This window comes from Mytilus galloprovincialis, chromosome 5, assembly GCF_965363235.1.
Source record: "Mytilus galloprovincialis chromosome 5, xbMytGall1.hap1.1, whole genome shotgun sequence".
Lineage (NCBI taxonomy): Eukaryota > Metazoa > Mollusca > Bivalvia > Mytilida > Mytilidae > Mytilus > Mytilus galloprovincialis.
In genome coordinates, this window is record NC_134842.1 from 73,817,070 (window position 1) to 73,832,003 (window position 14,934).

Consider the following 14,934-nt stretch of genomic DNA (forward strand, 5'->3'; position numbering starts at 1 on the left):
AGTCAATATCACAGGAAATATCACCCCTCACTAAAACAACTACATGTATCACCCTGGAACAGTTTCAACAAGGTAATAACAATACAGTCAATATCACCCCTCACTGAGGCAACTATCACCCTGGAACAGTTTCAACAAGGTAAGAATAATACAGTCAATATCACAGGATATATCGCCCCTCACAAAGACAACTATCACCCTGGAACAGTTTCAACAAAGTTATAACAATACCACAGGAAATATCACCCCTCACAAAGACAACTATCACCCTGGAACAGTTTCCACAAGGTTATACCAATACAGTCAATATCCCAGGAAATATCCACCTTAACTAAGACAACTATCACCCTGGAATAGTTTTAACAAGGTAATAACACTACAGCGGATATCACAGGAAATATCACCCTTCACTAAGACAGCTATCCCCCTGGTACATTTTCTAAAAAGGTAATAACAATACAGCCAATATCACAGGAAATATCAACCCTTTCTCAGACAACTATCACCCTGGAACAGTTTCAACAAGGTAATAACAATACAGTCAATATCACCCCTCACTGAGACAACTATCACCCTGGAACAGTTTCAACAAGGTAATAAAAATACAGTCAATATCACAGGAAATATCACCCCTCACTAAAACAACTACATGTATCACCCTGGAACAGTTTCAACAAGGTAATAACAATACAGTCAATATCACCCCTCACTGAGGCAACTATCACCCTGGAACAGTTTCAACAAGGTAAGAATAATACAGTCAATATCACAGGATATATCGCCCCTCACAAAGACAACTATCACCCTGGAACAGTTTCAACAAAGTTATAACAATACCACAGGAAATATCACCCCTCACAAAGACAACTATCACCCTGGAATAGTTTCTACAAGGTTATAACAATACAATCAATATCACAGAAATTATCTTGAAGTGTAGAAAATATTTTATCATACAGACAGTGGAGATACCTGAATACCAGGTTTGATGAAAAGTTTTGAATTGATTAAAATGTGGCAATAATCCACACACAAAAAAGAACAGACAGAAAGCTGTTAACAATTTTAGGATTTGTTTAAAGATATACAGACAGATTGGTTGCCTGTATATCAGAATGGCTTTTGCTCTAGATATATTTTATCATATTTTATTTTGTTCTATTTTTAGCTATAGATGGTTTACCCTTGAGAACATCAGAAATGATTGTAGCATTACAGACCTTATTAAGAATGCCAGCAGACACCATACTACAGTTCTCAGACAAATTCCTGGGCTGTTTGATTCTAATTTTAGACACAAGAATTCCCAGGAAAGTCGTCGACCTTGTCAGAAAGGTCTGGATCAAACTACATTCTATTTCCCCTAGAAGGTAAGAATAATAGATATACATGTAGATGGGTAGACATATACATATAAGACAACCAAATTTAACCATACTTGGCCAGAATCATCATTGGGTTATCTAGTTTTAAAAAATGTGTGCGGTGACCTGCCAAACCAACCAAGATGGCCATCATGGCTAAAAATAGAACATAGGGGTAAAATGTAGATTTTGGCTTATAACTCTGAAACCAAAGCATTTAGAGCAAATTTTCAGATGAATTGGACAACCGGTTGCTGCCCCTGTATTTGTAATTTTTAAGGAAAGTTTGCTGTTTTTGGTTATTATCTTAAATACTATATAATTATAGATAGAGATAAACTGTAAACAGCAATAATGTTCAGCAAAATAAGATCTACAAATAAGTCAGCATGACCAAAATGGTCAGTTGACCCCTCAAAAAGTTATTGCCCTTTATAGTCAATTTTTAACAATTTTTATTGATTTGGTAAATTTTTGTAAGTTTTTACAAAATATTTTCCTCTGTAACTAAAGGGCCAAGTTCAGTGGCTGATCCAGAGGAGGGGTTCCGGGGGTTGGAACCCCCCCCCTTTTTTTGGCCGATCAATGCATTTGAATGGGAGCATATAGTTGGAACCCCCCCTTTACTCTGGGTTGGGACCCCCCCCCCCTTTTAAAATGGCTGGATCCGCGCTGCAAGTTTATTACAGATAGAGAAAATTATAAGTAGCAAGAATGTTCAGTAAAGTAAGATCTACAAACACATCACCATCACCAAAACACAATTTTGTAATCAATCCATCTGTGTCCTATGTTTAATAAAAAATTATGCACATAGACCAAGGTGAACGACACAGGCTCTTAAGAGCCTCTAGTTTTTTGGGAGGCCTTATGCTGTATTGCAAATTCTTATTTTATGAGCGACTTGTGATGAGTTGGAATATGTGATCTTCTTTGGATCTGTCAGATACCTATTTCCTGTATGCCTATACCTTAAACTTTCAATATGTTGAAAAAATTCAAAATGTTTTGTTTCAAATTTCTGCAATATAAGTGAACACAATGACTTTATATTTGGTCTGCAGATAAATAGTGATCAGTTGTAACATGTGCACTCTTTATTGGTATGTGACACCTACTGTAAACCAACTAATTTTGCAAGCGATTTATTTCACGACTTTGATAGGAAGAAAAAATAACGGAAATATAAATTGTCGCGAAAAATTAAAAGAACTTGGATCTATCCTTGTCTAATTACATGTAGTAAATTTGAAAATAGCGAAAGTAAATTGCCACAAATTGGGCTGGAAAAATCTCAATGCGAAATAAAGTATCCCCAAGGACTGAAGGGAAATAACAAAGGTTTAAGATTTAATAATTTTTATATAACAATTGCTTGGAGGTGAAAAAATTACAGATTCTTAAATAGAAATGAATTGTTTACTTTTAGTATTCGACTAGCTACAGTAAATGCTTTAAGACAAAGTAATAAAAGGGGAGCAGTCATTACACAGTATACAGAAAATGATGTGACTATAGACCCACTTATAATACTCAGGTGTGACAATAGAGTATACAGGTAAGTACCCTTTGTAGCAAACAATTGTTAGTCTTTTTATTTTCTTTTATTACTTGGTCTAACTTGGACCCAATAATTATTCAAAAGTGGCTGTTATATTTGAAAGATGTGTACATGCTTGCTCTTCAATCATTACCATACAAAAACAAGTTCTGCTGATATTTAAAACAATGGAATTTTGATCAGTGATGATAATGTCCAGTACTTTGATTAGGAGAAAAGAGATATATAAAAAAAAAGATGTGGTATGATTGCCAATGAGACATCTGTCCACAAGATACCAAAATGACATAGAAATTAACAACTATAGGTCACTACACAGCCTTGAACAATGAGCAAAGCCCATACCATTCTAACCATACTGAATTATATGTCTGTTTGCTTATATTTGATATACATGTATACGACAAGAAATGAAAATGTCCACAAAACCACCCCAAGTTACAACATAAGACACTATTATAGTATTTATTTTCATGCTGGGACTATTTTAAAAATGCATAGCAAAATTGGGATATTTTGAATTTCATGTTAAGATTATGTAACCAAGAATCTGATTTTAAATCTATCTTAGCATTAATGGAATCATAATCCTTTATCAGCAGGGTATAGAACATTTGCATATAATTTGCATATTTTTTCATATAAGGGAAACTCAGACATTTTCTTGAAAACAATTCAGTATGGTTAGAACTAATTACATTAAATGTGAAGTAAAAAGGCTTCTCATAAAATATTGAGATTAACCAGTTTTAAAGAAAATTTGAAACCAATTAGATTCGCTAAAGATGAAAATAAAGGTTATTGTTTGTTTTTTATCCAGATGTCCACCAATATTGGAGATTATCCTGTGTATTCTGTCGGCGTACATGCAGGCATCTAAGGTCTATCTACATAACCACACACTGGTTAACCCAATCCTTGACCATGCCAGTCAGACCGATCAGGAGAGAAGAGATCTCAAGAATGCACTCATCATGGCTCAAGATAGTGCTGTTGTACAAATACTCTTAGAATGTTGTTTACCAAAGGAGGATGAGGTATTCAAATATCTACTTTTGTTTCATTGAACTTTTAATTTAAAATAATATCAAAGAATAAAGATATTTTGAAAATTCCATTTTTAAGGAGTAAATCATGAAAAAAGTTGGACATCACAGGCATTAAAAAAAATTATGTCTATGTGCTGATCGATAGACAAAATGTTTCAGCCAATCAGAAGATGTGTTACATCCATAATTAGAATATTATAAATAATCTGATTTAACAAGATGAAATCATACTTTTGTCAGATGGAGCAGAAACAGAATTTGCTTTCTGCAAAAAGTTTGTTTTAATACTTAGAATTATGTGTGAAACCCCAGAAGTCAGCTGATTTCATTGAGACATCTGAGATAATTTGTATTATTTTTATTTTAGGAAGAAGAAGGTCTGCTCCACAACAGAAGAGAAATTCAATGTGTTATTTGCTCGTTCATCCATAAAATATTTATTTCTGATCCCCACCTCGCTAAACTTATACATTTCCAGGTAAGATTTGTAAATCTGTAAATTCATTCATCCATAAAATATTTATTTCTGATCCACACTTGGCTGAACTTATACATTTCCAGGTAAGATTCGTAATACTGTAAATTCAGAATGGACAAAAATGCAACTTAAATAAAAGCAATTTTGAAAAAAATCTGCTTACAGATCTATGTTTCAGTTATTAGAATGCTAGTTTTTATTGTCGAGCCTTCGACTTTAGTCGAAAAAGCGAGACTAAGCTATCCTACATTCCGTCGTCGGCGGCGTCCACAAATATTCACTCTGTGGTTAAAGTTTTTGAAATTTTAATAACTTTCTTAAACCATACTGGATTTCTACCAAACTTGGACAGAAGCTTGTTTATGATCATAAGATAGTATCCAGAAGTAAATTTTGTGAAAATAAAATTCAATTTTTTCCGTATTTTACTTATAGTTTTTCTGCGGGAAAACATTACATCACTCTGTGGTTGTAGTTTTTAAAATTTTGATAACTTTCTAAAACTATCCTTGGTTTGTACCAAACTTGGACAGAAGCTTGTTTATGATCATAAGATAGTATCCAGAAGTAAATTTTGTAAAATGACAAATCCATTTTTTCCATATTTTACTTTAAATGGACTTTTTTTCTGCCAGGAAACAACACATTCACTCTGTGGTTAAATTTTTAAAAATTTTGATAACTTTCTTATACTATTTTTTATTTGTACCAAACTAAGACAGAAGCTTGTTTATGATCAAAAGCTTGTATCTAGAAGGAAATTTTGTTAATATTTTGTACCTGTGTATCTGTATTTTACTTATAAATGGACTTAGTTTTTCTTCCAGTTAACATTACATCCAGTCTGCAGTTAAAGTTTTTAAAACATTTATTAGATTCATAAACTATTCAGGATTTTTTACCAAACTTGGACAGAAGCTTCCTACAATCCAAACATGGTATCAAGCGGAATATTTTTATTGATTTTTTCCCTCATTTTTGTTGATCCTTCAATTTACAGCAAAAGTAGGCGAGACACTGTGTTCCGCGGAACCCTTACAAATTTTTACCAAGTCGCATCAATCATATTCATAAAAATCTCAATATTTTTTGAATTTACAATTGAAGAGAATCAGATGAAGTTTCTTTGTTAATTTTTTCAATAGACCTTATCCCTATTTGAAAATCTGACACTTCAACTTTTGATGCAAACAACAATAACTTTTCCTTTTTGGCGTCAGACATTTTCTATTTTGATGTCAAAATTCTACAGGAATTTTGGTAATGTCGAGTAATAGTGGACAAATAGGGATAAGATGTATGCTTTATGAATAATTTCATACTATATAATTATTTAGTTATTTTTGGACAGGGGTATCCTGAAGAATTACCAAATATAACTGTACCAGAGATTCATTCTATATTTAAATCATTTGGTTATTTTTAGAACAGGGTAATCCTGAAGAATTACTAAATATAACTTTACAAGGGATTCATTCTATATATAAATCATTTGGTTATTTTTGGAACAGGGGTATCCTGAAGAGTTACTAAATATAACTGTACCAGGTATTCCCTCTATGCATATCTGTTTAGATTTTGTACCAGAGTTATTGAGTCAACCTCAGATGCATAAACAGGTAATTTAATTATTTTTTTATATTTAGATGCCTGTTAAATAAAGGTGTTATGCATGATTTAACCAGATAGGAACAACCTGCTAAAAAGTGAAATAACAAAAATTCCAAACTCGAGGAAATTTCAAAATGGAAAAGCCCCTAATCAAATGGCGAAATCCAAAGCTTAAACTCAATCAAATATATCAAATGAATGGATAACAACTGTCATATTGCTGACTTGGTACAGGCATTTTCTTATGTAGAAAAGGATGGATTGAACCTGGTTTAATAGCTAGCTGAACCTCTCACTTGTATGACAGTCACATAAAATTCCATTATATTGACAACAATGTGCATAGCCGGAACCAGGTGGGGGCCATGGAGGGCCTGGCCCCCTTTTTGTGTGAAAAATTTGGTTGATTATAATCATTATATAAGGAATCACTGAAGCATGACTGGAGAGGGCCGCCTTAGGTCAGTCAGAACCTCCCCCCTCCCCCCCCCCCCCCCCCTTATGAAAAGTTCTGGATCCGCCACTGATGTATGGACATAACAAACAGACATGATAGGTAAAAATGTCAAAAATAGGTGTACAGTAGTAAAAATTGTGTTACAATCTTAATTACTATAAAAACAAACAAATATGTCAACAAAGAAACACAAAAAGGCATATAGAAAATTTTAGTAAAAAATGTAATAAAAATTTGTTTTTTTTAATACTAGAACAGATTAAAAATACTATTTTTCAGAGTATTTGTAATCACTAAAGGTGCTAAATCTGCTGATATGAAATCATGCATATGTATCTATGTAGACATCCTGAAAATTATATCATTATTGGACACTTTCAATTTCTTTTCTTTGATTTTTATTTTCATAAATGTATCAATTGAAGACAATGAGGTATTTTTTTTTTATAAAATTCCTCTTTATTTTACAGATATTTGCCATTAAGATGATGGCCCATTTATGTTGCCAATATGCCTTGCCTAAATCTCTAAACATTGCCAAGTTAGCTGTTAATGTTATGTTTACTATGGTTAATGGTAAGTACAGAGCTATATGTCATTGTCCTATTAATGTTTTTGTCTGTCCAGCAAGGATTTATTGTCAAAGTGAGACATAGTGATTCTACCTTCTATTGTAATGGCATCTGAAGAAAAAAAAATCTGTATTTTACGGATAAATAAACTTATGTGTCATTTTGGTCTCTTGTGGACAGTTGTGTCATTGGCAATCATACTACATCTTCTTTTTTTTTTTTTATATAATCATCAATTAAGGTGGTACCTAACACTACAGGGAGATAACTCTGTAAAGTCAGCTTAACGTTTTAATTACGTTGTGTTGTAAAGGGAATATTAAGCTTCTCAATGATCAAAATTGGTGTTTGTCAAACTGCTATATAACCAGTGTAATTTTTCTGACAAAACGGTTGGTTAAAAATTTTTGAAATTTTTATATTTTTGTTAAAGGGTTAAAGTAAATACTTTGACAAAATTTTATGAAAATTAAACGAGCCAAATTAATTTTAGTGAAAGTGTTGGGTACCACCTTAACAAGTGTCATATACCCTGAAAGACATGTTACTTAATCAACCAGACCGTAACCTTCAGGTAATGTGATTACTCTCATCAGGATGTCATCATTATTCTCGTCTCATGGGTTTTAGTTCTATTTAGAATGACGTCACAATTTCCATTGAAAAAGCATGCATAGTACGATTTCATATGATTTAGGAAATGATTATCCATCTTGTATTTGCCACTGGCCTTTTATCAGCCATAAGGTATTCAATCACATGAATCTTGTGATGCTTGTTTATATTTAGGGCTCATTTTATGTAATGAATTTTATAACAAAATTTTCTTTTCTTTGCAGTTTTGGGAGCTGGTGACAAATTGGAGTTTTTCCTCGAGACCGTTCCATATTTAGTAAAGGTGTGTCAGGCATTCCCACCATTGTTTGAGGATGTGAATTCCCTATTATTACAACTTGGTAGAGTCTGTGTTTCTCAATTATCATGTAACAGTAATATCATAGCAACTGAACAGACAGATTTGAACTTTGAACCAAGCAAAAAGAAATCAAAATATAGTTTACTATCACCTGAACTTACTGTACAATTTGAAGAGTTACATGGCTTAGTCAGACAAACTTTCTCTAATATTGTAAAGAAGTCCATAGTCACAAGGAATATTTACTCTTAGAAGTTACCATAGCAACAACATATAGAACTACATGGCATAGTCCGATAAACTTTCTCTAATATCGTAAAGAAGTCCATAGTCACAAGGAATATTTACTCTTAGTAGTTACCATAGATGGAAGCAACAACATATAGAACTACACGGCATAGTCCGATAAACTTTCTCCAATATTGTAAAGAAGTCCATAGTCACAAGGAATATTTACTCTTAGAAGTTACCATAGCAACAACATATAGAACTACATGGCATAGTCCGATAAACTTTCTCTAATATCGTAAAGAAGTCCATAGTCACAAGGAATATTAACTCATAGTAGTTACCATAGCAACAACATATAGAACTACACGGCATAGTCCGATAAACTTTCTCTTATATTGTAAAGAAGTCCATAGTCACAAGGAATATTTACTATTAGCAGTTACCATAGTAACAACATATGGAACATTCTCCTGGAAGTTATTGAATTGTTGCTCTGACATGGACGCTACCATTGTTATGTGCAAAAATAGTTAATTGCAGCTTCAGATGTTGGAGAATTTTGAAGGAAGATCTGCTCTCTTTACAGTAAAAATGAAAGATGTTTTTGATAAAAATATGCAAATAAATTTAAAATGTCTTCAACGGTATTAATGATCTACTATACTTCTCACTGATCAGGTCACAATGTATAAAAAGTTAACATTTATAGGTCAAAGTATGCCATTAAACACATAGACTTGTCTCAGACCAAACAGCAAACTATACAGGGCCCCAAATAGACTAGTGTAAAACCATTCAAACCGGAAAAATAATGGTCTAATCTAAACAAAGAAAAACAAGAAACACTTATGAACCACACAAACAAACCACTTCCACCAAACAAGTTTTCCTACTTAGGATGTTCAAACAGTTGTACACATTTAACTGTGCCAAAAAACCAACTATTCAAGTTTAAAACCTAAAATGCTCAGTGATGTAACTTTGGAATTGTTCTAGATTTGTCATCTTAAAAATTTCACTATTTCAAAGTAGAAAATATGTAAAAGATATCAGGAATTACTACAGACCAGTCCAAATACCAAGGTATACACAGAGATAATATATCAATGGGAAGGAATTTATATGTCAATGGGTCATAAATGTTCAGCTTCTGTTAAGATGTCTGTTAAAACTGTGGTCTGATCTTTTTATTTTAATAAAGATGTCATGATAGGTGGGAAACATATAAATGGGTTGTGATTGTTGTTGGTCATATTTGTTTTTTCAAAATGTTTTAGTCATAAACTAGACTGTTTTTTTATCGTGAAACATTATTATTAATTGTATTTGAAAGCAGATATATGACATGATTTTCTCATTAATGAAGGCTTTACAGTGACCTATATTGGCTTACATCTTTGTGATCTGGACGATGAGTATTCCACTGGCAAGCATACCACATATTATGATCTTTTTATTAAGTGACTTAACTGAGAATCACTCAGAGTCCATGTTAACAAATGTAGTTTAACAAATTTGAAATAGAACTGCTTGAATATTGGTATAGATTATGTTGTACTGTTAAACCACTGTCCAAGGTTAGGGGGAGGGTTGGCATCCCCCTAACATGTTTAACCCTGCCCACATCCTGTATGTATGTGCCTGTCCCAAGTCAGGAGCCTATAATTTAGTTGTTTGTTTATGTGTTGCATATTTGTTTTTTGTTAAATTTTTACATAAATTACGCCGTTAGTTCTCTAGTTTGAATTGTTTTACTTTGTCATATCGGGGCCTTTTATAGCTGACTATGCGGTATGGGCTTTGCACATTGTTGAAGGCTGTACAGTGACCTATAGTTGTTAATTTCTGTGTCATTTGGTCTCTTGTGGAGAGTTGTCTCATTGGCAAACATACCACATCTTCTTTTTTTTTTAGAGATTATTTTCCCATCAATACTATTGGTATAGAGATTATTTTCCCATCATTTTTTTCTGGAAGGGGCTGATAACCCAAATAAAAAGTTTGAAGCATTCAGCAAAACCATTTTATTATAAATAAATATACCAAAAAATAAAATCAATAAAGCTTATATAAAATACTGGCTAATATCATTGCTTATATATATAAATAACTTGTAACAATAAACAAAACAAATAACAATCCCAACAAATATGACTAGTTATAGAAATCACAGAGCATTTGTAAAATGGTTTAATATTATTTTCACTCACACAGTTATCTCCCTTGTAAATTATAATTAGAAACAATATTCTAGTTGATTAATACTTACAGGCTGCTTTGAATAGTGAAGTGTAACACGGTTAATAGAAACTTAAAAACTGAATTCAACTTTAATATTAATATACACAAGTCAGAAAAATATATTTAAAAAGTCATGAACAAAGAAAAATAATTGGGACACATTTTGGATTGATCTACACCTGAGGGAAATAACTTACTTAAAATTAGTCCGTCTGAATATATTTGTGTGGTGTTTTTATTCTACTGCTTATTTTAGAACATATGCAAAATTATTATATTTTTTAAATAATGAAAAATGGGAGACAACCCACTAGTATGCCTCTTTTTAAAAATATTTTTCCTGAGGATAAAGATTATTTGATTGTATGTTAAAAGTCCAGAGGCAATTATTTCATGCATGTTCAGGACCATCCTAGAGTTGAATAAGTTAGACAATAAGTTATAATAAGGATATTTTATAGAATAAAAATTGAAGTAAAAATAAATAATACATTGTACACTTCCATACTGAAATTCAACGTGATCTGAAAGACTTGGTAGGAGGATTTTGCATCAACATAATTAAACAAAAGCTAACAGTAAATTAACATGGGCAGCAATAGCAATAATAAAATGGTACATAATAGCAACTAACTTCTTGTGATATAATAATGAGGGGGGATAGGACCTTTATCAGGACTCCAGGATCGAGTGTTTTTAAGCTCGGGATTTCAGGATTACCCCTTTGGGATCCAGGAATTCTTTTTTCAAATGTCAGGATTTAAACTTATTTAATTTCGGGACCTCAGGATTTCATGTTCATCACCAGATGAAATTCACATGTTTTTAAGCCCGAGATTTCGGGATCAGGACCCCTTCTACCCTCTTAATAATGACAAATGTAGCAAAGTTTGCCTGAAGAAAAAAAATTGTATGAGAAATCAGATTTTTTTTTACTTGGAAAGTTGAAAAAAACAAATTGAATGAATAAAGGCATTATAAAACTTATGTTAGAGTAATGGTTTTATCAGACAAAAATATCAAGTATTTTACACAATACTTCAACAAATTTAAAGACACACATACATTTTAACAGGATATAACAATAATCACTCAAAGGCACTTATATTAAACAAGACATATAAATAAACAAAAAGACATAAAAGTGATATACAGGTATAAATTTAATATATAACTATTAGCAGGAAAACAGCTTCGTCAAAAAAAAAGTCTTTTTAAAATCTCTTAAAAATCTGAGATCAGTGGAACAATTTAACTTTAATACCATTTATGTGGTTGATAAATAAACCAAAAGAAAGATTTTACATCTGAAATTATCATTTTGTAGAATAATTAGTTTAGATCAAATGTTTTATACACATTTATTCCTTTGCACAGAGTAAAACAGATATTTTTAGTTTTTTACAAAATCAACAAACCAAAATGATAATACTTGAGACAACTCATCTAAGAACTGTGAAATATTTCATTTTTGGGTGTCAATTTTCTTCGACGAAAAAAAATTTGCATTATAAAGAATTATTGATTTAGTAGTTTTGACATATTCTGCACAAAAACAAACTAATTGAAATTTGTATTTTGTCAAGTTTAATTTCTTTGTCCACCTTAGTCCAAATAATTATGACGTCTTGAAAGGCTATTATTCTATTTTTTTGCTTTGACGCTTTACAGTGACTAAGTTGTCAAAGCAAACAAGTATAATAGCCTTTCAAGACGTCATAACTATTTTGACTACATCCACCTATACTCACAAAATCTCACAATATAATATTATATTATTTAATAAAGAATCCACAGTACAAGATATGTTCCAATGCTGTCAGACCATTAATGTCTAAGAACATATCCCAGATATGTCAATAGAACCCAAATAAAAATGTGAGTACATGTAAGTGATTATATACAATTTAAGTGTAAGATAGGCTTGCTAATACATGGTAACATTATACTTCAACAATCAATTACTGTAATCTAAACAAATTTTCACAAGCTATATATTTTTGAGGACTTTAGTAGGTAGAAAATAAAGGGACAAGAATTGTTACAAATGTCTCAAACTTTGATGATTCTGAGACATAAATACACAAAAAATTAGAAAAAAAACAAACATAAATTTCAAGAAGTCAGTTCAAAAAGAATGACTATTGCAAAAAAATATTTCCTAATCTGTGAAAAAAATAATGGTTTACAGAATAAGAACATATTACAAAAATATTAAATGATATTCTTAATACATTAAAAACCAAATATACCAATTCCCTCCTTGCATACACAATTTAAATACAATCCCACAAAAACAAACCTTATCCCTTTTAATCTGTAAGAATATTTCTTTCTACTGCAACTCAATAAACAGATATAAAACCCAAATATGTAAATCAAAGAGCCTCTACTTCTCATAATATAATTTAATAATGTCTCCAGCAATTCAACAAATGTTCAGTCAAATATAAACTCCTTATTCATATTTTCAAATAGCTCAACTATAATCTGCAGATACAATAATGTCTAACAAATATATTATCCTCTTTTTTAAAATACAATTCTCAACCAGTTGCTTCGCAGGGCGCAGCATTATACGACCGCAGATGTAGAACCCTGAACAGATGGGACAAGTATGGACACAACTTTTAAGTTTGATACAGCTTTAAATGTGGATTGTGATTAAATAGTTGACACAACATAGGTTTATATCACATTATGATTTGGACCCTTTGGACCTTAATGTAGACCAATTTGAAAACTGGACCAAAAATTAAGAATCTACATACACAGTTAGATTTGGAATATCAAAGAACCCCATTTATTCAATTTTAGATGAAATCAAACAAAGTTTAATTTTGGACCCCGATTTGGACCAACTTGAAAACTGGGCCAATAATTAAAAATCTAAGTACATTTTTAGATTCAGCATATTAAAGAACCCCAAGGATTCAATTTTTGTCAAAATCAAACAAAGTTTAAGTTTGGACCCTTTGGACCTTAATGTAAACCAATTTGAAAACGGGACCAAAAATTAAGAATCTACATACACAGTCAGATTTGGCATATCAAAGAACCCCAATTATTCATTTTTTGATGAAATCAAACAAAGTTTAATTTTGGACCCTTTGGGCCCCAAATTCCTAAACTGTTGGGACCAAAACTCCCAAAATCAATACCAACCTTCCTTTTATGGTCATAAACCTTGTGTTTAAATTTCATAGATTTCTATTCACTTATACAAAAGTTATGATGTACTGATTTCAATTCAAATTTCTAATGAAGTTTGCAACAATAACTGCTGATTTAAATACATCATACAATATTAAAATGTAATAAAAAGTGCTTGTTATCACTGAATGTTAAAGATTGTTTTAATTTATTAGTTGGTAGTAAAAATGAAAATACATTGTATATTGTATAAAACTATGATTAAAGTTGATTCAACTACTATTCTATACAATGAAAGATAACTCCAATTGAAAAAATTAATTGCTATTTCACAATATTGTGCAATTAGATATTTCTTGCTATTGTGCAATACTGTGCAATTGAAAATTTCTTGCTATTGCACAATACTTAATATGATAATTTTGAATCCTGATTTGGACCAACTTGAAAACTGGGCCCATAATCAAAAATCAAAGTACATGTTTAGATAAAGCATATCAAAGAAGCCAAAGAATTTAATTTTTGTTAAAATCAAACTTAGTTTAATTTTGGACCCTTTGGACCTTAATGTAGACCAATTTGAAAACTGGACCAAAAATTAAGAATCTACATACACAGTTAGATTTGGAATATCAAAGAACCCCATTTATTCAATTTTTGATGAAATCAAACAAAGTTTAATTTTGGACCCCAATTTGGACCAACTTGAAAACTGGGCCAATAATTAAAAATCTAAGTACATTTTTAGATTCAGCATATCAACGAACCCCAAGGATTCAATTTTTGTCAAAATCAAACAAAGTTTAAGTTTGGACCCTTTGGACCTATATGTAAACCAATTTGAAAACGGGACCAAAAATTAAGAATCTACATACACAGTTAGATTCGGCATATCAAAGAACCCCAATTATTCAATTTTTGATGAAATCAAACAAAGTTTAATTTTGGACCCTTTGGGCCCCAAAATTCCTAAACTGTTGGGACCAAAACTCCCAAAATCAATACCAACCTTCTTTTTATGGTCATAAACCTTGTGTTTAAATTTCATAGATTTCTATTCACTTATACTAAAGTTATAATGTGAAGACCAAGAAAAATGTTTATTTGGGCCCCTTTTTGACCCCAAATTCCTAAACTGTTGGGATCTCAGCTCCCCAAATCAATACCAACCTTCCTTTTGTGGTCATAAACCTTGTGTTTAAATTTCATAGATTTCTATTTACTTAAACTAAAGTTATTGTGCAAAAACCAAGAATAATGCTTATTTTGGCCCTTTTTTGGCCCCTAATTCCTAAACTGTT

At 31.5% G+C, this 14,934-nt stretch overlaps 1 protein-coding gene across 1 annotated transcript in view; it reads left to right on the forward strand.

The window, feature by feature from the left end:
- The window catches only part of LOC143076386 (integrator complex subunit 2-like), a 34,800-nt gene extending 25,924 nt beyond the window's left edge, over positions 1 to 8,876 (forward strand). The window contains exons 16-22 of the mRNA XM_076252124.1: positions 1,169 to 1,370; positions 2,794 to 2,922; positions 3,746 to 3,962; positions 4,342 to 4,452; positions 5,964 to 6,071; positions 6,991 to 7,096; positions 7,932 to 8,876. Coding sequence (XP_076108239.1) covers positions 1,169 to 1,370; positions 2,794 to 2,922; positions 3,746 to 3,962; positions 4,342 to 4,452; positions 5,964 to 6,071; positions 6,991 to 7,096; positions 7,932 to 8,260 — 1,202 coding nt within the window. The 3' untranslated portion in view covers positions 8,261 to 8,876. The remainder of the gene's footprint in view (positions 1 to 1,168; positions 1,371 to 2,793; positions 2,923 to 3,745; positions 3,963 to 4,341; positions 4,453 to 5,963; positions 6,072 to 6,990; positions 7,097 to 7,931) is intronic.
- The last annotated feature ends 6,058 nt before the right edge of the window (positions 8,877 to 14,934 follow it).